The 26,149-nt window shown below is 49.8% G+C and overlaps 1 protein-coding gene across 9 annotated transcripts in view; it reads right to left on the bottom strand.

Moving 5' to 3' along the window:
• Window positions 1–26,149, bottom strand: part of nid2a (nidogen 2a (osteonidogen)) — a 277,646-nt gene that overhangs the window by 125,223 nt on the left and 126,274 nt on the right. For 7 of the 9 annotated variants that reach the window (XM_072489757.1, XM_072489756.1, XM_072489755.1 and 4 more), the window contains 4 exons: window positions 18,725–18,970; window positions 11,096–11,341; window positions 3,655–3,900; window positions 759–1,004 (listed from right to left, as the gene is read on the bottom strand). In XM_072489757.1, coding sequence (XP_072345858.1) covers window positions 759–1,004; window positions 3,655–3,900; window positions 11,096–11,341; window positions 18,725–18,970 — 984 coding nt within the window. The remainder of the gene's footprint in view (window positions 1–758; window positions 1,005–3,654; window positions 3,901–11,095; window positions 11,342–18,724; window positions 18,971–26,149) is intronic. The other 2 variants (XM_072489754.1, XM_072489759.1) reach the window with 2 other exon arrangements.

The raw sequence follows: 26,149 nt of genomic DNA, 5'->3' as shown, positions 1-26,149 counted from the left end.
AACGCAGAATCTCTGGATGTATTTCTTCAGAAAGCCTTCTCTCGCTCACCTTCCAGACAAAAACAAAAACTCTCTGAACACCCTTAACACCTGACCGCTTCAACCACTGGCTCGTCCTATTAACTACATAATCTTACTAAACTGAACACAATGTTTCTAATTAACTATTCCACAGGGAACCCTCCTAGTATAAATAAAATTCCATTAGTCCAAACTTTTACAATGCTTGACCTGCATTTTGGTTCCAGAAAGCCCAGCTGTCTTGTAAACCAGGATTTGTTTCTTTACAACTACTACAGCAGTTATACACACACTAACCTGGCTTTTAACCCTTACTGCACCAAATATATATAATACATTAAATTCCTACATTCATCCCATCCTATGCTGTCCCTTGCCCATTGAATCCACTCCTTCAGGGTAGTGTCACGCCCAGCAGCATCCAATAAGGAGCATCTATCTGAGAGTGGCACAAACCCCATGGACTTCTGTACTTCCTACTCTTCCAGGCGGCAATCCACAAACTACCCTGAACTGAGCTCTGATGGACGGGTAGCCACCTCCCGGAATCTCTGATCCAGGAAACTCTCGTCCTCCGTAGCGACCACATCTTCGTATTAAGCTCACTGAGAAATCCGAAGCTCGAGCTGAAGCAATTTGAGGCATTCTCTACTCTCAAAAACAAATGAAAGGCCCTTTGAACACCTCATCTCTTGCTACACAATTGGTCATTTTGTTTCATTAAAACATTGACTGACCTGGCAGCCTGCACTGCGGTTGGCCAGTTCCAGGTGGTGTCCTAGTCCCAGGAATTTCTTGTCCGTTTTCGTCCACACACCAGCAGTGGCCTGTACTGCCGTGACATTGCAGAGGCCTGAAGTTCCCTTCTTCATCACACTCAGGGATATAGACTCCAACAAGAGGTTGAGATCCACGCAGGCTCAGCTCGGTTTGCAATCTCTCTCGGTGCTGTTCACAAGCAGTCTTTGGACGTTCAATGGGTTCTAATCAAAGCGACAGGAACTGATTTGAAACAATTATGAAATAATGTACAAATGTTGCAAAGCATCATGTAACATAATTTCTCCTGTATTCCTGGTGTCACCAGTCGATGTATAGGACAAAAATGATACCTAAGCCAATACATTTTAATTTAATTCACATGTGATTGTCTTAATAATCACCTCAAACAGATTCCACCAACAGGGATCCATCTGTTTACAGCTGAATTCAGATCTGTAAAGAGTGTAGACACAACCCTAGATTTTTGTATCTGTAATTGGATAAATGTCATTTTCTGAGTATTGTTGTGAGGAGCTGTTATATCAGCAATTTTCTTGCAGAAATATTCTTCCTGGAATGTAATTGGAAACCATTTCCTTTGTGAGAATGTAATTGTGGATTATTAATTTGGGTTAAAGTAACAGGGAAGAAAAATGTTGTCAGATGATATGTCGCCAGGGCGAAATGGGTTGTTTTCAAGGCTACTGAAGTTGGCCAGGGAGGATATAGCAGTTGCTCGGAGAATGATTTTCTAATCGTCATTAGATACAGGGGAAGTACTGGAAATCTGGGAAAATGCATTATTTAAAAAGGGATCAAAGGAAATCCCAAGCAATTATAGGGCAGTTAGTTTTACGTTAGTGATGGGTAAATTAGTAGAATCAATCCTGAGAGATAGGATTAACTGTCACATAGAAAGGAATGGACCAGTCAGGGATAGTCAGCAAAGGGAGGTCTTGCCTCACAAATTTGATTGAATTCTTTGAGTGACAAGAAGGGTTGATGAAGGTAGTGCAGTGGATGTTGTGTACATGGATTGTAGCAAGGTGTTTGCCAGAGTACCACCTAGCAGATTGGTCAAGAAAGTGAAAGCCCTTGGGATACAGGCGAACTGGATAAAAAGTTGGCTTAGTAATAGGAAACAAAGGGTAATGGTCAATGGCTGCCCTTGCAATTGGAAAGTTGGTTCAAGTGGTGTTCCACAGGGCTTGGTGTTGGGGGCCCTTACTGTTTGTGTTATATATTAATGATTTGGACATGAACTTGGGGAGCATGATTGGGAAATTTGCAGACGACACAAAGATTTGCCAAGTGGTGGACAGTGTAGAGGATAGCTATAATCTTCAAAATGATATAGGTGGGTTGGCGGATGGACGATAAAGTGGCAGATGGAGCTTAACACAGAGACTTGCATTTAAGAAGGCCAAACAGTTATAGGAGTACACAATAAAAGGGAATATATGAAGAGGGGTAGATGAAGTAAGAGATCTTAGTGTACAGGTACACAGATCCTTAAAGGCAGCAGTTCAAGTAGACAAGATTGTAAAGAAAGCATATGGAATGCTCTCTTTCACTGGCAGAGGTATAGAATATAAAAGGATAAAATGTTGGAATTGTAGAAGACATTGGTGAGGCCATAACTGGAGTATTGTGTGCAGTTCTGGTCACCACATTACAGGAAGGACATTATTGCTCTGGAGAGAGTGCAGAGGAGGTATACAAGAAGGTTGCCAGGGCTAGAAACTGTAGCTACGAGGAAAGATTGGATAGGTTGGAATTATTCTCCATGGAACAAAGGAGGCTGAGGGGTGACTTGATTGAGGTGTACAAAATTATGAGGGGAAGATATAAAGTGGACAGGCTAAGATTGTTTCCCTTGGTGGAGAATTCTAGAACCAGGGACATAGATTCAATGTAAGTGACAGAAGGTTTAAAGGGGACATGAGGAAGAACTTTTTTACGCAGAAGGTAGTGCGAGTCTGGAATTCGCTTCCCGAGTTGGCGGTGGAGGCACCAAGTACCTGGAGCTAAACCTTTCGTGCTGTAAAATACAGGGCTATGGACCAGGTGCAGGAAGGTGGTATTAGAAAGGGGTGTCCTCAGGCAGGCATGGACAAGATGGGCCGAATGGTCTCCTTATGTGCTGCAACTTTTCTATGATTCTACGATTTGTCGTTAATAAATTTGTAACCGAGGAATAAAATAATCCAATTCAACAAAGGAGAGAGGGAGAGCAGAACACCAATAGCAGGAGCATGCAAGTGAAGAGACACATTGAAGGCAGGGGGAATTTCATTTCCAAATTTTTTTTTTCCTTTTGATTTCTTGTAATACTTGTGTCGCGTGCTTTTTATTCGATTTTAGTCCTTTGTTGATACAGTACCTATGCTGTTCTTTTAACCTATTGCTCATTCTTAATAGTGAAGGTGAACTGCCAATTCAGTTAGGCTGCAAAATCGGAATAAGGTGAAGTAATCTGCGGAAAACCCGGAAACCAGAGATGAGAGATCTGTTGGAATGAAGGATACAAGGGGTATTGTGACCTGGCTGACAGCCAAAAAGAACGATGGAAGAAGTTGGGAGGGGGCGGGAATAGTCAGGAAGGATAACAATGCCTTTTGGATTAAAATGAACATGGTCTGACCCTTTGTTCCAGTCATACTTACAACACAATGTCAAACAGTAATGATAGGCACAACATAAATACAGGAAATGTCAGATGACGAAATCAGTTGTTTGCACAGCTTCTTCGAATTACACCTTGGTGCTTCTCCAAAATTTCCAATTAGACACACAAAAGAACTGAAGTATCTTTGAACTACGTTTTTGTTACAATTCTGGGTATTTTCCGGAATGAAAACACTGGCTGACCTGACTGTCCACACTGTGGTCGAGCAGTTCCAGGCGGTGTCCTAGTCCCAGGAAGTTCCTGTCCGTTTTCATTCACACACCAGCAGTGGCCTGAGCTGCCGTGACATTGCATAGGCCTGAAGTTCCCTTCTTCATCACACTCCGGGATATGGACTCCAACAAAACCTAGAGATCCCCGCAGGCTCAGCTCTGTTTGCAGTCTCTCTCGATGCTGTTCACAGGCAGTCTTTGGACGTTCAATGGGTTCTAATCAAAAAGATTCTCATTTTAAAATAATGGTACAAATTGTTGGGTCAATGACTGCCTCTTCTCGTTATTATCGCTCTGTTTATAGGAAAGAAAACAGAGCGGAATCTTGTGCCCTTCTCCATGGCTAGTTTTAATGTGGAGAGCATTTAATTAGCTGGTAGGATAGCATGTGGGCATCCGACCACCTTCCCACCTCTATCCCGATTAAGTCCGTGGCAGGAAAGCGCATGAACAGTCTGCCCACCCTGCCAGTTGAGGCCCTTAAGTGGGCAATTAATACCCACTGCTATTAACCCAGTGGCATGGTAGGGGAATTACCATGCAGGAAGCATGACCAGCAAACCCTGTTGCGTCTGATCAAAGGACTCAGCTTCGGGAAGTGGGGGCCTGCTCAGAATCATTGCTGATGAACACCCTCCTCCCCTGCGATCCCCACCCTGTGATCACCACCTCTGGCCTGGGATCCAGTCACGATCCTTGGCATTGGGTTGGTGTGTACTGGCAGCAGCCTCCATGTTGGTGCTGCCATTCAGTAGAACTGCTCCTCGATTCCTTAATCTGGATTGATAAGCCACCCAGTGGCCTCGTCAAGTGTCGGAGTGGAATAAGATGCTGAGGGCCTTCCTGAAAAAAGGCAACGTCGAACTCTTCCTACCCGAAACCCCAATCACCACCACAAGATTCCGCCCATGGAGTTTACAGAATATTCTTAATGCAACACCTCAAATTGCTCACATCACCAAAGATGTACCTTTACCCAGAGTTATTCATTGCAAACGGAGATTTGTGCGTGTGTTATTTTCTTTTGAAATGAATGGATGTACCTGGCCCCATCACCATGCAGTACTTGCTACCAGTAACTTCTAACCTGGTCAATTCAGTATGACGGGCACGATTCAGCAACTTTGTTACGCCCGGAGCAGAGCTTGATTTGGGCCCCTCGCGCGGTTCACCCGTTGCGCATCTCCGCCCAGTGAGATCTGGACCTTGTCCTTGCAGGCATGATCCGGATCTGCATATTCAAATGTGCCATTAGACTCATTTAAATTCCTGGGAGTCAATGACTGCGCCTGCGAGACAGCGTCAGGACACCTTTCAGCACTGGTTTCCATAAACATGGACCAAGCGTGATGCCATCTCGGTTGGATTTTGCAGGCCATTAGGGACTCCCAGATGGTCGGGGACAGGGCAGGGTGGTACCCTGGCACTCCCCGGCACCTGGGCAACTTGGAATTACCATGGTGCTGGGGCAAACAGGGTGCCAGGCTGGCAGTGCCAGGGCATCCAGTTGGCACTGACAAGAATTGGGCCCGAGGAGGAGGGGGTCTTTTCCATTGAAGGGGAGGTAAGGGGGGTTGGGAGGGGTGCAGAGATCAGGGTTGCGAGGAGTGGTCCCTACTGGCGAGCTCGCCAGCAGAAAATCAACTAAAGTATGGCCTTGGCGGCGAGAAATTCCCTGAGGACCAAAACACCAGCAAACTGCCGGTGAATCTCGGCGTTGCAGCTGCCGAGAGACATGGCGCCGAAGCGCACTTTAATTTTTCTCCACTGAATTGCACCCGTAAAATGTGGTTAGTAGACTTACACCTTCAAGTGAAGTTTAATTAAGGCTCCCAAAGTCCTGGGGGATACCATTGGACTCGGTGCTTGACATCCTCACCCACACAGTGCTGACCCAACCAACAGACGCATTCCACATTGAATGGGCCTTACTTGTCTCTCCAGTGTGATATTGTGCTTTTGTAGAAACACTGGGCAGAAGCGGGTTTCACATCTGCTTCAGCTCCTACCTAGCGGTCCAAGCACCCATGAAATTCAGCCCAGCGACTGGCTTGCAACATTCCAGTTTTACCGGCAGTCTGGCAATAAGGGACCTGTTGACTCCTGGCATGATATCCTCCCATATTTACATGACAGGAAGTTCAAACCTACCCCAATATACACTCAATCCAGCCGCAACCTGAAAGTTGTATATACCTGGAAACATACATGGAAAATAAAAGCAGGAGGACATTGGGCCGTTCGGGCCTGCTCCACCATTCATTGTGATCGTGGCTGATCATCAAGTTCAATACCCTGATCCCCCTCCATATCCCTTGATTCGTTTAGCCCCAAGAGCTATATCTAATTCCTTCTTGAAATTACACAATGTCTCGGCCTCAACTACTTTATGTGGTAACGAGTTCCTCAGATTCAACAATCTCTGGGTGAAGAAATGTCTCCTCACCTCAGTCCTAGAAGGTTTACCCCTTATCCTCAAACTATGACCCTAGTTCTAGACTCCCCCACCATCGGGAACATTCTTTCTGAATCTACCCTGTCTAATCCTGTTAGAATTTTATAAGTTTCTATGACATCCCCTCTCACTCTTCTAAACTCGAATGAGCATAATCCTAACCCGACTTAAGTCTCTCCTCATCTGACAGCCCCACCATCTCAGGAATGAGCCTAGTAAACCTTTGCTGCACTCCCTCCATAACAAGAACATCCTTCTGCAGATAAGGACACCAAAAATGCACACAGTACTCCAGGTGTGGCCTCACCATTGCCCTATACCATTGCAGTAAAACATCTCTATTTCGATTCTCAAATCCTCTTGCTTTGAAGGACAACATACTATTTGCCATCTTTAATGCATTCTGTATCTGCGCACTTACTTTCAGCAACTGATGCACAAGGACACCAAGGTCTCACTGTGTATCCGTCTCTCAATTTATACACATTCAAATAATAATCTGCCCTCCTATTTTTGCTACCGAAGTGGATAACCTCACATTTATCCACATTATGCTGCATCTGCCATGCATGTGCCCACTCACGCAGCCTGTCCAAAACCCGCTGAAGCATCTTTGCATCTCCTCACAGCTCACCCTCCCACGCTTTCTATGGTGAATTTTACTTCAGGAGATTATAGTGAAGTGGGTGAAGAACATTCTGACGATCAGTGACAGGGCTTTGGAAAGAAGATTGTTTCGTGGTTGCCTGCAGCTCCGTGTATACAAGCAAAGAATCAGCTCGCTCGAAACAAATGAACACCAGTGCTTCACAAGGTTCAGTTATCCTGTCAGCTCTTTGCAGACATTGACAGCTTACAGGGAAGAGCTTACAGGCGAGAAGGTTTCAGACTTCGGAATGGACCTCCTGACTCTTTGTTTATCAACCTGTAAATCTTCCCAATATGTTGATGCCAGGTGGCAAGAGCGGAAGAGTTTCCTGGCCAGCCAGAAGTGTGTGGTAGCTGCATGCAACAGCCTCCCCACGCTAAAAGACCCCATGGGCTCCGTGGCAAGTGTCGTCCTCGCTTCAAGGAGTTGGAGGAGAGACAGAGTGGAGTAAAAACATCCGAGGATCAATTAGGGAATTGCTTTGGCAGCTGTATCTCGCAGAATTTTCTTCCTGGAGTGCCATTGGAAAGAAATTTGTTTGGCAGTCTGTGTGATTTGTGAAGAATATTTTAAAGTGTAATGAGGCCTGTTACTGTGCTGTATTGTTCTTAGTTCTTTTGGAGGGCCGAGATTGGGTAGAAAATGTAAATTGGAAACAAACATTTAAGGGTGGATTTTCAGTTTGGATTGGGAACACGACACTTAGATAATTCCTGAGTCCTAAACGCGTGCTGTGCCAGCGTAAATGGTGGGAAGCTATTTTGAAATGTGAAATATCGAAATGCCAGGGGACCAGGTTCAACGGTGCCAGCGGATACTAGGAGGCAGAAATTGGCTGACTCTTTGAGAGGGTGAACAGCAGCCATGAAAGGGCTTGCTATTCGCTGAAGATATGTTATGGGTAGGAACGGAGCAGGCTGGTGCTCACAGGCAGATGTACATAAGCGTTCCCAAGGTTTTCCGAAAACAAATCATGGAAGCAGTCGCTGAGAGCGGATACATTTTCTTCTTGGCTTCCGGTACAAGGCGGTTACCTAAAGAGACTTAAAGGGCCTGGATGGAGGTCACTATAGATATCAGCAGTGGAGTTGTCACAGGGATGATGTGGGTCCAATGTTGCAAAAGGTTTAACATACTATTAGAATCTGGGAAGGTGAGTGGTAAGTGACATGAGGGTAAAAGACCTCTGGCTCTGTTGGCAGCATGGACACGAGCAGAGCAGACTGACTGCACAAACCTCTCCCTAACATTGTCAGAGCAAATGGCCAGTTGCATTAATGAGATGTCAGCCACCCTCACCTAAGGGACTCAACGGTGAAGGGAATATTGCTGGAGGAGCGCAACGATAATCCCCTTCATGGCCATGCTTGGCTGGGTGGAGATGCTGCGCCCAGGGTGTCACAAACAAGAAGGGTCTTCCTAGGACATCAGATACAGATGGGTTCTCAAATATCGGAGATTGCGGAGGCATTGCCAAACCATGGGCAGACAATGGAGCAGGTCAAACAGCACACATGTGCTCCATCATGGCTCAGGGATGCATGGGTTCCTCCACTGAGAGAGCGGCAACCCTCTGGGAGGTTCATGTGCAGAACCACTCTGACTGGATGCAGGAGCAGCGCACTGACACGCACAGAAAGAATGAGAATCTCTGATCGCTTAGTATCACCGATGGAGCACAAATGTTCAGTGGATGTCAGCTTCGTGGCCTCATTCAGCATGCAACAGTGCCATAAAAGGGTGGAGGTCACCCCTCAGGGGGCACCAGCATCATTCCTTGCCTCCTTGGTCCTCCAACTCAGGACGCATCCATGCCAACAAGGCCCTGTGACAGACGCTTCCCCATCAACGATACTGGTGCAGCAGCTTGTGGAGGTGTCCTGACAGGCACCTCGACGATAAGGAAGGGAGCTGTTGGGCATCTCCAGCATGGGCAGACACAAGGAAAAGAGTGTGACTCTTACCTCTTCGTCAGCCGTAGGGGAAGCACCTCGCAGGAGCATGTATAAGGCGTTGCGCTTCTAGTTGCACTTGATAAAGAAGACTTCACCCAGATGACGCTTGATTTGCCATTGCTCTAATTTTGATAACTCAAAACTTGTTGAGAAAAGTGAAATGAAGATCGGGGCCTGAGCTTGTTGCAGTTGTGATATGGGGCAATGATAAAAGTGGACACTGCATTCTCAATGCCTTTGGGTGGCAATGGGATTATTCAGATGTGTGTGCTTTTTTTTATTAAGGGGCAATTTAGCATGGCTAATCTGCCTACTCTGCACATCTTTGGGTTGTGGGGTTGAGACCCACACAGACACGGGGAGAATGTGTAAACTCCACACGGACAGTGACCCGGGGCCGGAATTGAACCCGGGTCCTCGGCGCCATGTGGTAGCAGTGCTAACCACTGCACCACCGTTGCCACCCCAGATGGGTGTGCTGGCTGGAGAACTTCTCTCTCTGATCAAAGGCGAATTACAGAGTGATCAGACAAAGGCCTACGAAGCTCTTAAGTGAACTGTTGCTGAATTAGCATAGTCCTTACAGCAAGGCCAGCCTGCCAATCACTATGAGGTTTTGGACAATCTCTTTCTGCAATGCCTGGACACCAGGCTCATCTACAATGTCAGGCATTGCAAGACCTCATGGTGATTGACAGGCTGTTCTGGCTGTAAGGACTATGCTAATTCAGCAACAGTCCTCCTCTTCCTCCTCCTGCAAGGAAGAGTGGTGTTCTAGGTCCTCCTCTTCATCCTGCTCCAAGCCTCTTTTGTATGGTCATGTTGCACAGTGCCCAGCAAATAACCACAAAAATAGACACTCTGACTGGCTCATACGGGAAGGCGCCACCTGACTGGGTCAAGGCTACAGAGGCCCATCTTCAAGAAGTCGGTGATCTGTCCTGTGGAGGCGCGTGTTAGGAGATGGCTCTGGTTGTAGCCCCTCTCTCCATCCTTAACAGTGGACAGGGGTGGGAGCCATCTCTTTTTTGGGGGATGGGGGGAGAGAACCAAAATCAGCCAATTTAGCTTCTCAGTCGGCCTACTCACCAGAGCTTCCTCTGCCAACCTCTGCTGCCTGAGTGATGGCAGCAGCTTGACATCACTCTAGGAGCTCCTACCTCTCTCTGTTGACTAATACATGCCTCTCCGTATCAGCGATGGAAAGTGTGGTTGTGCAGGAGAGCCTTACTTTCCCTCATTTAAATGAGTTGAATGGGCGTACCCATTGGCCCTCAGGGCTCCTTGCTGTGTGCACGCCAGCTGCACCCTGACATGTCCCAGTGTTCTCCGTGCCTGACAACCGAAAATTCAAAACTGCTCCTCTGAGGCCTGTTAATAATAGGAGGCGTGTGGGCTTCAGAAACAACCCTTCTCCCACCCTCCCTTCGAAAGTCACATTGTGCTCCAGCTGTAACAGGATCCAGTGCTGCCCTCCAGGAAGGCGATTATCAAAACTACCCTCATTCGTGTACCCACTGTCATTTAAACATCTCAGCTTTGATATCGCAGGATTTGTGAGTGACAAACATATAAGAAATGTAACAAACACCCAAGTGCAAATGTGTTCGGCAGTATGCAATTTGTTCGGGGGGGGGGGCATCATTTTACGTCAGATTTCAGGAAAGTTTCCCGACACTAAGGATGATCAATGTGCAAAATACATTTCTGGAGCAGTGAAGGAAAGTCTCCTCGAATCAACTGAAGAAAATGTGATGCTAAAATGGCGAAGGAAATTAGAATCTCTTTTGATTGCTAAGCAAGGTGGCATAGTGGTTAGCACTGCTGCTTCACTGTGCCAGGGACCCATTCAGTTCCAGCCTTGGGTGACTGTTTATGTGGAGTTTGCACTTTCTCCCCGTGTCTGCATGGGTTTCCTCCGGGTGTTCCAGTTTCCTACCACAGTTCAAAAATGTGCAGGTTAGGTGGGGATTGGCCATGCTAAATTGCCCCTTAGTGTCAAAAGTTGTGCAGGTTAGGTGGGATTACGGGGATTGGGCCTAGGTAGGATGCTCTTTCTGAGGTCGGTGCAGACCCGATGGGTCAAACGGACTCCTTCTGCACTAGAGGGATTCTATGGCTAAATTGGCTGATTTGCCTTCTCATTTTTAATTATCATTTGATGTTCTGAATATAGGCACTGCAAAAACACAGGGGATAACTGACGGAGTAAATCTCTGTTTCCAATATGAAGACACAGGAGTGGCCCAACGGTTTGCAATTCAGACTCACTTTCAAAACATAAAAATCTCTTTCAATTCCTCTTTTTTATGACAGTTGAGATCACTTTGCATAATTAACATATTGACTGACCTGGCAGTCCACAGCGTGGTTGACCAGATCCAGGTGAGGTTCTAGTCCCAGGAATTTCCTGTCCCCTTTCATCCACACACCAGCAGTGCCCTGTACTGCCGTGACATTGCAGAGGCCTGAAGTTCCCGTCTTCATCACACTCAGGGATATGGACCCCGACGCGAGGCTGAGACTCATGTGGGTTCAATTCTGTTTGCAGTCTCTCTCGGTGCTGTTCACAAACTGTCTTTGGACGTTCATCGGTTGCTAAGCACGCCAAGAAAATAATTAAGAACAATTATTAAAAATAAATAATTTAAAAATAATAATTACGAAGTAAAAGGACAACCCTCTGAAATTGGCTTGCGTAATGTCTTCTTATACACCGCATATATTTGCACACAGGAGAACACATCTAAGCCAATATGCCTTAAATACAATGCACTTCACTGAACACAGGCCGTAATTCTCCGACCGTTGGGATTCTCTTTTCCCGCTGGCAGCGCACACCCGCCCATGGGTTTCCCAGCGGTGTGGGGGGCTTCAATGGGAAATCCCATTGATAAGTGGCGGGAAGATTAAATCCCGCCAGCAGCGAACGGCGCACCACTGAGAAACACGCAGCTGGGGACAGGAGAAAACCGCCTATTGTTAATTTATCTCTTCGTATTGATCAAATTCAATCACCGTATATAATTGATGTACCCACCAATTTTTAGTATCTTCAATCATTGCTGTTCAGCTCATTTGAGACAAAACCATAGATTTTTGTATTATATATATGGCAAATTACTCTGGTGAGAACCAGGAAGCCGGAGACACAGCAGCAGAAATGGAAGATCATAGAAATGAAGGAAACAAGGGCCAATCTGAACTGTTTGACAATGGAACAGAATGATGGGGAAGGTGGGAGCAATACTTGTCGTATTGTATTACTACGCCTGGTGGCATGTTATATTACTTGGAGTAATATATGTTACTTATTTGTTTATGCCGAGTTGAACTTAACTTTGATAATGATGAATCAAAGTTGTCCAGTGATAACAAATAATTTATTGAGTAACTAATCAATTAACTTGTGAGTTTGATTCTTCAATATTTTTACTCGCTATTGAATTAAACACGATGGAGTTAGATTAACTATGAATATTATACTTGCACTCTGAGCTAACTATACACTTCTGTTCTCTAGTCACAACACACCCGAAGAGAGAGAGAAAACAGATTGAGCTTGTATTTATACCCCAGTTAGTGTTGCCCTCTAGTGATCATCTGACTGTACTGACTACACATTAACCCCTTATGTATATGCATATACAGAGATCACTACAATACTCAGAAGTGCTAATCAGGGGCGAAATTCTCCGTTATCGGCGGAAAGTCCGCCGATCGGCGCAAAAAACGGCGCAAATCCCACTTGCGTCACGTCAGAAAAATGGGTCGATAGTCTCCGGCCCGAAATGGGCTAGCAGCGACGTAACGGGATCCGCGCTTGCGCAGTGGTTCACGCTGTGCAGCGTCATACGCGCTGCACGGCGTGACGGCTCATAAGGCCGCGCAGCTCCCCCCCACCCGACCACAACACCCGACCACAACACCCGACTGGATGGCTGGCCGTCGCTCAGCCCCGAGGTTCGAGTCACGCGATGTGGAGGAGCTCCTGGACGCGGTGGAGCAGAGGAGGGATGCCCTGTATCCCGGGCACGGCCGCAGAGTTGCCCCACGCTACAGCCGGCGTCTGTGGAGGGAAGTGGCAGAGGCCGTCACCGCTGTGGCCCTGACACCACGGACAGGCACCCAGTGCCACAAGAAGGTGAACGACCTCGTCAGAGCAGGCAGGGTGAGCCTCCCCCATATCCCCCCTCCCCATATCCCCCTCCCCATATCCCCCCCCCATATCCCCCCTCCCCCATATCCCCATATCCCCCCTCCCCATATCCCCCCTCCCCCATATCCCCCCTCCCCCATATCCCCCCTCCCCATATCCCCCATATCCCCCTCCCCCATATCCCCCCTCCCCATATCCCCCATCCCCCATATCCCCCCTCCCCCATATCCCCCCCTCCCCCATATCCCCCCTCCCCCATATCCCCCCTCCCCCATATCCCCCATATCCCCAAGTGAATCCAGCCCTAACCTTAACCTCTGCAATGCACGCGCAACCGATGGCGTGCATTCATATACCTGCCTAACACTGTTGCCTTTTACCCCTGCCACCACCCACCCCCCCCCCACAGGAGAAGCGCGCACACAACAATAGGGAGCATGTGAGGACTGGATGAGGGCCCGCTGATGAGAGGCCACTGACCGTACACGAGGAAAGGGCCCTGGAACTGGCTGGCGGACCTGAGGACCGGGAGGTTGCTGATGCAGAGGTCGGGGGCCCACCAGCAAGTGAGCCACCGACAGCCCGTCCCCATATCCCCCCTCCCCTATATCCCCCTCCCCTGTATCACCTGATCACTGCCTGATGTCTAACCATGCATGCTTCATTGTGTATCGCAGGACCAAACGTCCAGGCACCCATCCCCGCAGATGCACACCGCCCGCAGGATGCCCCTCGGAGACCACGGGAGACGGAGAGACCCGGACCCTCCAGCATGCGACGCCCGCAGGATGCCCCTCGCACACCACGGGAGACGGAGAGACCCGGACCCTCCAGCATGCGACGCCCGCAGGATGCCCCTCGCACACCACGGGAGACGGAGAGACCTGGAGCAACAGGGAGACGACACCCCCGTCACGTGCGGGAGCGACCACCCAGCGATGAGGGGGGCAGCCACAGGCCCCCGTCACATCCGAGCCAGGACACCACTACCCAGAACACCACTACCCAGGACACCACTACCCAGGACACCACTACCCAGGACACCCCTACCCGGGACACCCCTACCCGGGACACCCCTACCCGGGACACCACTACCCGGGACACCACTACCCGGGACACCACTACCCGGGACACCACTACCCGGGACACCACTACCCGGGACACCACTACCCAGGACACCCCTACCCGGGACAGCACTACCCAGGAAGACGAAATACCGGACAGTGACTCAGAGTGGATGGGTGGAGACGAACCCCCACCCCAAAGTGCCATGGACTCAGAGTGGGACGAAGAGCACGACACAACGCCACTGCTGTCACCAACACCCTCCACCATCGCAGAAACACTCACCACGGTTGGGCACTTTAGTGATGAGGCGTCTGGTACACTCACTGGTGCACACAACACAGCCGTCCCAGTACAGCAGGTGGAGGTAGGAGCAGCAGAGGGACCGGGCGGTCGGAGGGGAGCCCAGGCCAAGCGAACATCTGCCGCCCAGATGGATCCCGGGTTCCTGCAGTTACCACACCCACACATAGATCCGATGCAACCACCGACCCGGAGACGAGCGAAGAGGGTGACGGGCGGCTTGCGGCGGCTGCGGTCGCAGGTGGAGGAGTCCACCCGCGTCCAGGAGCTGGGAGTGGTCCCGGTCATGCGTGCCACCCAGGCTGACACCGCACGGGTGGCGTCCGCGGTGGAGGCAATGGTTGCGATGGTGTCAGACATGGGGAACGGTTTGCGAGGCCTGGGGCCTTCCGTGCAGGCGGCGTCTGTGGCCCAGGAAATGGCTGCCCTCTCACAGGAGGCCATGAGCCAGTGCCAGCGCCAGATGGCAGAGGCGCTCAACGCCATAGCCCAGTCTCTGCAGGCCATGGCCCAGTCTCAGCAGGCCATGGCCCAGTCACAGCAGGCCATGGCCCAGTCTCTGCAGGCCATGGCCCAGTCTCAGCAGGCCATCGCTGAGGGCATTGGCGCCAGTGGCCATGTGCGAGCCGGTGTCGCACTGTCACAGACAGGGTTTGCCAACACCCTGGGCTCCATGGCTGCAAACCTGCAGACCCCTGTCGATACCAGCACGGGCCTCCAGGACTGGCAGCGCCAGATGTCGGGGGGGCGTCGGATGGCCAGTCCGTTCGCATCCCCCACCCATGTAGAGGCCTGGGGGCCATCGGGCACCCCGAGGGAGGAGGAGGTGGTGTGGTCCGTCCCGGCTCCCTCTGTAGGGGAGGTCCCGGTACACCGCGACACCTCGGACTCCCCCCCTTCCGTCCCAGGTGCATCGGGTGGGCAACGGGCAGGACAGGCTGGCAGCTCGCCATCCCAGTTGCCCGGGCCGCAGCCTGGCCCATCTAGGCCAGGGCGCCCCAGGAAACGGCCGCCAAAGGGATCCAGTGTCAGAGGGCAGGAATCACAGGAGTCCACCTCCAGTTCTGCTGTACCGTCTGGGGAACCACGTAGACGTAGTCAAAGGCGTAAGGCCAAACAATTAGACACTGAGTAAGTTGGCACGGGTGCAGGGCACAGATGAGTTTTAGGGGCTAGGGCACGTGCATGAACTCCTTTGGTTATTAAAGTCAATGTTACACCTACCGAAGCTGCCTTTGTGCTCTGTCCAAAGTGTGCGGGCGTGTCATGTACGTTGAGCGCAAGTGTGTGTGTGAGGGGTGGTCTTACCTCAGCCCCAGGTGAGTCTGCCCCCTTCCCCCTGGGCCGCCATCAACATCCCCCGGGCAGAGGACGGGACCATCCAGGGCAACATAGACGGGATGGTCCGGGTGGATGGTGGTACTGTGGCCATGGGTCAGACATAGTCCAACGATGTAGAGCCAGGAGCTCATTGCAGGGCGGGTTGTCATCATCCTCCATGGCCTGCGATAGACACGCGTCCACCCGCAACTGTGTGAGCCCGGCCCGTTGTGCCGCAGGTGGATCGGCAATGGGGGTGGGGGGGTGGTGTGCATGCGGGTGGGGTGGGTGGGGTTGGGGAAGGGGGTGAGGGTGCTGGGTGGGTGGATGGGTGGGGTGTGTGGGTGGTCGGCTGTTGCCATGGTGTGCGGTCTGTGGCCATACTACCCGATTCCCACGCCCATCTAGTCAGTGAAGCGGGCGTCTATCAGTCTGTCCCGTGCCCGCTGGGCCAGCCGGTAACGGTGGACAGCCACCCGCCTGTGTCTACCCCGTCTGCCCTGACCATTGCCCCCATCCCCCTCATCTGGGGAGGACTGTGCCTCTTCCTGCTGCTCCTCCACTCCGCCCTCCTCTGCCTGCGGCACATCGCCCCTCTGCTGGGCTATGTTGTGCAGGACACAGCACACCACAATGATGCGGCCGACCCTATATGACCGATACTGGAGGGCGCCCCCAGAGAGATCCAGGCACCTGAAACGCATCTTCAGCACGCCAAAGCACCTCTCGATCACTCCCCTTGTCGCTACATGGGCATCATTGTAGCGGTTCTCCGCCTCATTGCGTGGCCTCCGTATAGGCATCATCAGCCACGATCGCAATGGGTAGCCCCTGTCGCCCAGCAACCAGCCCCTCAGCCGGGGATGGCGTCCCTCGTACATGCCGGGGATGGACGACCGCGACAACACGAATGAGTCGTGTACACTGCCTGGGTGACGGGCGCAGACGTGCAGGATCATCATGCGGTGGTCGCAGACCACCTGTACGTTCATCGAATAGGTCCCCTTCCTATTGGTGAACACGGCCCTGTTATCTGCAGGTGGCCGCACGGCGACGTGCATCCCATCGATCGCGCCCTGGACCATGGGGAACCCGGCCACGGCAGAGAAGCCCACGGCCCGGGCATCTTGGCTGGCCCGGTCCACGGGGAAGCGGATGTAGCGGTGCGCCATGGCATAAAGGGCATCTGTCACTGCCCGGATGCACTGATGTCTGCGATATGCCGGACAGGTCCCCACTCGGTGCCTGGAATGACCCCGTTGCATAAAAGTTCAGGGCCACCGTAACCTTGACAGACACGGGGAGAGGGTGTCCCCCGCCAGTGCCACGCGGTGACAGGTGTGCCAGCAGGTGGCAGATGTGTGCCACGGTTTCCCGGCTCATCCGGAGTCTCCTCCTGCATTCCCGGTCCGTGAGGTCCTGGTATGACTGCCGGGGCCGGTACACACGGGGCGCCCTCGGGTGCCTCCGTTGCCGTGGGGCCGCGACGTCCTCCTCCCCCTCCTCGTCCTGTCGGTCAGGTGTCCCTCCAGCCTGGGCGGCTGCCGCCTGCCCCTCTGCGGCAGCCTGCGCCGCCTCTCTGGCACGCTCCTCCTCCTCCTCCTCCTCCTCATCCAGGGCAACATAGACAGGAGCGGCTGCCACCACGGCGGCCAACATCGCTGGATGATCTGAAAACATGACGGCCTGGTGGGGGGGGGAGGGGAACGACGACATGTCATCATTGGCCATATCCCCTCCTCCCCCCAGCCAGGTGGCATGGACCGGATGGGTCCAACTGTTGGAGGCTGGCACCTGGCCAGGTGGACCAACTCACTTGCCCTCCCATCACCCTCCTCGGCACGGACCCCCCCAACCTCCACCCCGGCACGGACCCCCCCCCCCCAACCTCCACCCCAGCACGGACCCCCCCCAACCCCCAACCTCCACCCCAGCACGGACCCCCCCCAACCCCCAACCTCCACCCCGGCACGGACCCCCTCCCCAACCTCCACCCCGGCACGGACCCCCCCCCAACCCCCAACCTCCACCCCGGCACGGACCCCCCCCCCAACCTCCACCCCGGCACGGACCCCCTCCCCAACCTCCACCCCAGCACGGACCCCCCCTCCCCAACCTCTACCCCAGCACGGACCCCCCCCAACCCCCAACCTCCACCCCAGCACGGACCCCCCCAACCCCCAACCTCCACCCCAGCACGGACCCCCACCAACCCCCAACCTCCACCCCGGCACGGACCCCCTCCCGGCACTCCCCTGGAGCCCAGCCTACTCTAACCCCCCCCCCCCCGCCGCGCACACACACACACACAAGCCGAGACACACCTCTCCTCACGCAATCAGTCTGCGGCCACGCCATTTCCTGCCCAGAGCCAACCCCCCAGGCCGTCACTCACCTCCACGCTGGTCGGCGTGAGCCTGGAGCACCGGGTCACGCCGATGAAAAGGAGGTTTGGTTCACGTCGACGTGAACGGTCATCACGTCGACGGGACTTCGGCCCATCCGGAAGGGAGAATATCGGCAGGCCGAAAATCGGCTGCCTTGCGCAGACCCGTGACATTCTCCGCGGCAGCGGCGCCATTAACGCCCCGCCGACTTTTCTCCCTTCGGAGAATTCGGCGGGGGCGGGATTCACGGCGGCCATCGGGCATTCTCCGACCCTCTGGGGGGTCGGAGAATGACGCCCCAGTTCTTTTCAATGTAAATAAATGTGGCTTGCTGCTTTATCCCGGTCCTCAAACAATAAAATGACAAATACTTTCATCAGCTGTTTCAATAATGATCAACTTTTTATACATGGGGGGGCGGCAGTGGTTAGCACTGCTGCTTCACGGTGCCGAGGACCCGGGTTCGATCCTGGCCCCGGGTAACTGTCCGTGTGGAGTTTGCACATTCTCCTCCTTGCGTGCGTGGGTCTCACCCCCACAGCCCAAAGATGTGCAGGCTATGTGGGTTAGCCACGCTAAATTGTCCCTTAATAGGAAAAAAAATTGGGTACTCAAAATTTATAAAAAAGATTATTGACGCGTGTCTCATCAAGTTCCAAGTTAGAATCGCCTTAAGTTAAAGTCACTTTGAATTCCTCGTTTTTCATATAATACCTGTGATTTTGCACATTTAAAACACTGACTGACCTGGCTGTCCACACTGTGGTTGATCAGTTCCAGGCGGTGTCCGAGTCCCAGGAATTTCTTGCCCATTTTCATACACACACCAGCAGTAGCCTGTACTGCTGTGACATTGCAGAGGCCTGAAGTTCCCGTCTTCATCACACTCAGGGATATGGATTCCAACAGGAGGTTGAGGTCCCCGCAGGCTCAGCTCTGCTCGCAGTCTCTCTCGGTGCTGTTCACAGGCAGTCTTTGGACGTTCATTGGTTGCTAATGAAATAAAAAGAAACTGGTTTCGACATAAATTAAAAGCACAAATCTTGCACATTGAGCCTGTAATGTTGCTCCATATATAATTTGTGCTGTCATCAGAGGATAGAAAACGCACACAGGCCTATATGCTTTAAATACAACACATATCGTCTGTTCTAGCTGCCGTTTCACCACCAGGGATACTGTACTCATCAGTATTTTCAAACAGTGTTGTACAACCTATTTGTAACATGACCCTGGATTTTACGCATGTCATCCGTGAGCAACTGCAGTTACCTCACAGAATTTTCTTGATGTCAGTTAATTGGAAATATATTTGTTCATTTGTATATAGTTTGTGCAGGATAGTTTTATGTTGCAATGTTACTGTAAATACAATTTAAATTGGAAACAAAGCTTTTGGGGGGACCTTGAACCTGACCAGATGAGTGGGTTAGGAGTGAGAGTGGGTGAAATTGCCATTGGGTCGAGAAGCCAGCAGCAGCAGGAAATCTTCCACCTTTAACCTCAGCATGACCTGCAGCACATGGGAATCCTCTGTAGGACAGACTGGTGGTCAATTTAAAGGTGTTAGGTGCTCACTATCAACTTCTTCAGCCCTGAATGATGATTTTAACAAGTGGCAGGCATGGAATGCTTTAACTAACAAGAGTTCATTGCTGTTCCCTTGCCTCGGTGACAGACCTCATGCTGAGAAAGTGTTTTCACTGTTTCAAATGTGATTTCCAATCCCTTGGAGATCATTTCTACTATTGTGGATTCTACACTGATTGACCTACCACGTCCCAGCTTTCAACCTTCCGTTGATGCAACTCTACCTCGGACCTCTGACGAGCAACACAATGAGCAGCAGCGGGTGGAGTGGCATCAGCAGCCTTCCCCTCATCCACATTCTGCTCCACAGAGAGCAGGAATGGGCACATCAAGCTTATAAGAGGCAATACCCCTAAACATTAGGTTTATAGACAGAAGTTAAGCTTCCGGGACATGACAAAGCAACAGTGCCTCACGAGGCTCTGAATTTTGCATCAGGTGCTGGCTGACATTTTCGGCCTCGAGGAAGAAGACTTTCTAACGAGTAAGCCAAGTAAGCACACATTGCTGGTGGCTGTCAACGTCACCCCAGACCCTTCATTTCTTTGTCTCTGGCTCTTCGAGATCTGGGGCAATATTTGTAGAATCTCACAAACTGCTGTGCACAAGTGCATCTCACAGGTGACCTTTGCTAGGTTTGCCCAGGGTCAAGATTTGTTTATACCTCTCAACTGATGAGGCAAAGGAACATGAAACAGGAGTCAGCTATGTGGCTCTGTGAGCCTGTTACACCATTCAATGAGATCATGGCTGATCTGTGACCTAACAAAAAAATGTCAATCTCAGTTTTAAATGATTAATTTATTTGGCATCGATTGTTGTTTGTGGAAGAAAGTTCTGCATTTCTAACAGCCTTTGCATGTCCAAGTGTTTCCTAATCTCACTCCTAAAATGTCTGGCTCTAATTTTCTGGCTACGCCATAAAGAGCAAGAATTCCTGCCAGCAAAAATTGTTTATTTCTATCTGCCCTACATGTTCCCCGAAAAATCTTGAAAACTGTGATCAAGCCTGTTAAATTTAAGGAAGTACAATTTACCTTCCAACCTACTGTCCCAGCCCATTTTTGCCAACCCAGTCTTCATACCTACCGCAGGGATCGGTGCTGGGGACCCAGCTATTCACAATACAGCTTAAGGATTTAGATGAGGGAACAAAAATATAGAACAAACAAAGAACAAAGAAATGTACAGCACAGGAACAGGCCCTTCAGCCCTCCAAGCCCGTGCCGACCATGCTGCCCGACTAAACTACAATCTTCTACACTTCCTGGGTCCGTATCCCTCTATTCCCATCCTATTCATGTATTTGTCAAGATGCCCCTTAAATGTCACTATCGTCCCTGCTTCCACCACCTCCTCCGGTAGCGAGTTCCAGGCACCCACTACCCTCTGCGTAAAAAACTTGCCTCGTACATCTACTCTAAACCTTGCCCCTCTCACCTTAAACCTATGCCCCCTAGTAATTGACCCCTCTACCCTGGGGAAAAGCCTCTGACTATCCACTCTGTCTATGCCCCTCATAATTTTGTAGACCTCTATCAGGTCGCCCCTCAACCTCCTTCGTTCCAGTGAGAACAAACCAAGGTTATTCAACCGCTCCTCATAGCTAATGCCCTCCATACCAGGCAACATTCTGGTAAATCTCTTCTGCACCCTCTCTAAAGCCTCCACATCCTTCTGGTAGTGTGGCGACCAGAATTGAACACTATACTCCAAGTGTGGCCTAACTAAGGTTCTATACAGCTGCAACATGACTTGCTAATTCTTATACTCAATGCCCCGGCCAATGAAGGCAAGCATGCCGTATGCCTTCTTGACTACCTTCTCCACCTGTGTTGCCCCTTTCAATGACCTGTGGACCTGTACTCCTAGATCTCTTTGACTTTCAATACTCTTGAGGGTTCTACCATTCACTGTATATTCCCTACCTGCATTAGACCTTCCAAAATGCATTACCTCACATTTGTGTATAATAATGCTAATTTGCAGGTCACACAATGCTGCATGGCAGGGTAAGCTGTGAGGAGGATGCAGAGATCCTCAGTGTGATTTGGACAAGTTAAATGAGTGGGCAAATGAATGGCGAATGCGGTATAATTTGGATAAATGCGATGTTATCCACTTTGGTAGCAAAACCGGGAAGGCAGACAGTTTCTGAATGGCCATAAATTAGGAGAGGGGAATGTGCAACATAACTTGGGTGTCCTCGTATACCAGTCACTGAAGGTAAGCATGCACGTGCAGCAGGCAAGATGGTAAATGATTTGTTGGCCTTCATAGCGAGAGAGTTCAAGTACAGCAGCAAGGATGTCTTGCTGAATTTATACATGGCCTTGGTGAGGCCACACCTGGAATACTGTGTGCAGTTTTGGTGTCCTTATCTGAGGAAGGATGTTCTAGCTATAGAGGGAGTGCAGCGAAGGTTTACCAGACTGATTCCTGGGATGGCAGAACGGACATGTGAGGAGAGATTGAATCGGTTAGGATTGTATTCACTGGAGTTCAGAAGAATGAGGGGGGAATCGCATAGAAACCTATAAAATTCTCACAGGGCTAGACAGAGTAGATGCAATATGGATGTCCCATATGGTGGGGGTGTACAGAACCAGAGGTCACAGTCTGAGGATACGGGGTAGACCTTTTAGGACAGAGATGAGGAGAAATGTATTCACCCAGAGTGTGATTGGCCTGTGGAATTCATTACCACAGGAAGTAGTTGAAGCCAAAACATTGTATGCTTTCAAGAAGCAGTTAGATGTAGAACTTAGAGCGAAGGGGATCAAGGGATGGGGGGGTGGGGGCAGGATCACGCTATTAAGTTGGATGATCAGCCATGATCATAATGAATGGTGGAGCCGGCTTGAAGGGCCGAATGGTCTCCTCCTCCTTCTATTTTCTATGTTTCCATGTTTACCCTTATAATTGCCTTAATTAAGTCCAAATCACTTATTTTCGACCCTCATTTTGTACCCTCAAATTGAATGTGAAATTCTATCATGTTATGATCATTTAAGTCTACAGGATCCTTGAATATGAGGCCATTCATTCATTCATCCTGTCTCATTCCACATTACCGGGTCTAAAACATCCTTCCCCATGTCTCTGTAATGGCTACCATGTCATATCCTCCATGTTGATTCTGTGCCTGCAATTCATTCAATATGTTTCTTTTATTCCATGCATTTGTATAAAGAATGCATATCTACCACTCACCCTAACCTGCCCTCCTGCTCTAATAGGCTGGAAAACTTTGGCCAATGTTTCACTCATATATTTCTTTGTTCCTGATTAAGCTGTTCTGTAACATTTAGTTTCCCCTTTATCTCTCTTACCCACAACACAATTTCTGACCATTACTCTTCTCTCCTCCCTTTTGTTTGTTTTCAAACTCTTATTTATGCACACTACATTTTCATCTGAATTCTCCCCCACTGGTATAAATTCCCTGTGTCTCTCCTGTTTATCCTTTCATCTGGGACTCTGGCCCTGACCTGATTCACACGGAGCTCATTCCAGTGGTACTATTCTTTGCTGCCCAGTACTGATGCCAGTGTTGCATGAAAACTAGCCCTTCTTTCCAATGTCTCTCCTTCAGGCAAAGCATTTGCCTCCCTAATCTGTTCACCTCCATGCCAATCCGCATGTGGTTGGAGCAATATTCCTGAGATTATAACCTTGAGCTCTTGTCTTTTAATTTAGCTGCTAGTTCCTGCTATTAGATTAAAATGATCTCTTGTCTAATCTACCCCATCTTGTTGGCCCCAACATGGAACATGACTCCTCCATCTCCAATATCCTTTCAAGCTGGTTCAAGGTGTTCCTCATCCTGGCACCAGGTAGGTAACAAACCCCTGCCGACTCTTGATCCTGCTTACAAAGGAAGCTACTGATCCCCCTAATTATACAATTGCCCAACAAATAACATATCAGGCTCCCCTATTTCTCCCCCACATATGGCCATTCTCTTGCTCCAGCTGCCAGAGCTCTTCTTCCAACAATGTTTATTCTTATTCCCACAGGTAATTAGTGCATTACACATGGTGGACAGGATCGGTTTCCATGGTTTGTCATTTTCTGCCTCAGTCAGCTGGGCTCCCTTCTCTCTGGACACTATTGGGCTGAACCTGTACCTCTCTATGAGGTGAGACTGAAGCCTGGAGCACACTGTCCAGATGCGGTTGTCCCTCCCTTATGTTTCAAAGTTTCTCCAACCAACACCCCAGTTCAATGCTTCTGAGCTGAGGAGATTCAAGCTGGAGGCATCTGCTAAAGACACATTCACCTGGCACAGTCTCCAAGTCCACAGGTTTCCACATGCTGCAGTTCACGCAAACAACCTGCTCTCTCCTATCTTGTATGGCTACGCAAGATTCTCAGGAAACATAGAGGATGCTTTCTACTTGTGCCAGTCAAGCCTCCCCCAGATATTCACACCTCAAAGCAGAGACAGTGGATGCCTCCTTGGAGACAAAGAACAAAGAACAATACAGCACAGGAACAGGCCCTTCGGTCCTCCAAGCCTGTACTAGTCATGACACCAACTTTTGCCAAAACCCTCAGCACTTCATTGTGCCGCATCCCTCTATACCCATCCTAGCCATGGGTTTGTCAAGATGCCTTTTGAACGCTGTTAATGAAGACATGGCTGGTACAATAATCTTTATTGTCACAAGTAGGCTTACATTAACACTGCAATTAAATTACTGTGAAAAGCCCCTAGTCGCCACCTTCCTGAGCCTGTTCGGGTACACAGAGGGAGAATTCAGAATGTCCAAATTACCGAACAGCACGTCTTTCGGGACTTGTGGGAGGAAACCGGAGCACCCGGAGGAAACCCACGCAGACATGGGAGAATGTGCAGACTCCGCACAGACAGTGACCCAAGCCGGGAATCGAACCTGGAACCCTGGCGCAGTGAAGCCACAGTGCTAACCACTTGCTACCGTGCTGCCCATAGTAAGGCCTATAAGGGAGGTTAGACAATGATATTCAGGAAATGTACAATAGATGTCAACTGACCAGCAGAATTGTGATAGAGCAAATCATTGTGATGCTGATAGGCAACGAAATCATTGATCTGGGGTTTTCGTTTTTGCTTTCTTCTTTTCATTTCCTGATTATCATAGAATTTACAATGCAGAAGGAGGCCATTCGGCCCATCGAGTCTGCACCGGCTCTCGGAAAGAGCACCCTACCCAAGGTCAACACTTCCACCCTATCCCCATAACCCAGCAACCCAACCCAACACTAAGGGCAATTTTGGACACTAAGGGCAATTTATCATGCCCAATCCACCTAACCTGCACATCTTTGGACTGTGGGAGGAAACCGGAGCACCCGGAGGAAACCCACGCACACACGGGGAGGATGTGCAGACTCCTCACAGACAGTGACCCAAGCCGGACTCGAACCTGGGACTCTGGAGCTGTGAAGCAACTGTGCTATCCACAATTCTACCGTGCTGCCCATAATGCTGATGGTCAATTTTAAAATGTTAATCCTTTGTTCTTACCTGTTAGAGAACAGCATGGTATTCCTGAAACTGAGAGTGAAGCCATATACACACTTTCCTAAGGTTGAAAATCTGAATACATGCCGATTTAATTTAGTGAGAACCAGGAAGTCAGAGAAACAGCAGTGGGAAAAGATAAATCAGAATTGAAGGATGCAAGAATTACTCTGAGCTTGTTGGCAGTAAAAGAGAACAATGGGACAAGTGGGGGAGTAGTCAGGAAGAATAATCAGGCTATTTCAATGCAAATAAATGTGGTCAGGTACTTTATCCCAGTCATGCAGCTTCATTGGCCAGGCCATCATTTATTGTCCATCCCCTTAAACTGCTGGCAAGATCAGCTGTTTCATCAAAGATCATCTATGCACATGTGCATTTCATCAAGTTAGAATCACTTTAAAATAAATTAAAGCATGTCATGGGAGCGTCCCTTTATGAAAGGTTTTTGGCTTATCACATGGCTTCAGTGATGTCATTGTGTGAGTGGAGCTGGGCTGTGGCTCTGTGAGTTTTTACTTTCTTTTTAAGTTTGGACTGATTCTGAACTGCAAAGGTTGAAAGAAGTGTCTCTCTATCTTCATTTTAAAAGCGGTTTCCAGACTGCTTGATAACATAAAAGAGATAGTTGCTTTCTGGAAGGAATTCAAATCTGCTGTTTGAAAGGGGAACAGAGTATCACTAACAAGTCTTATACCAGTAAGAATGCCGTGTGCTGGGCCACACCTTAGAAAAGGCGTTTCTGGTTTTATTTGGATTTTGTTACTGGATTGGAACAGTTAAGGGGGAATTCATTAAGGGTTATACATAGATTATTGTAGCTGTGTGGGGTCTTTATGTTTGTAGTTGATAACATTTCTTGCTGTGTGTGCTGATACAAATGTTAACTCAATTCTTAGAATAAAGCTTGTTTTTTTGATTAAAAGCGCCTAAGAAATCCATTGAATAACCCCTGAAGGCAGGCTCTTCTGCTCATCCCAGCGAAATTCAACATAAAGGTTGTAGGTCAGGTGGACTCCATAATTTACTTTGGTGTTTTCTAAACCCTGGCCGATAACAAGCCTCTTTGAACT

This window comes from Scyliorhinus torazame, chromosome 2 (genome assembly GCF_047496885.1).
Source record: "Scyliorhinus torazame isolate Kashiwa2021f chromosome 2, sScyTor2.1, whole genome shotgun sequence".
Classification (NCBI taxonomy): domain Eukaryota; kingdom Metazoa; phylum Chordata; class Chondrichthyes; order Carcharhiniformes; family Scyliorhinidae; genus Scyliorhinus; species Scyliorhinus torazame.
Note: the sequence above shows the minus strand (reverse complement) of the source record. Positions and strands in the feature narration are given on the sequence as shown.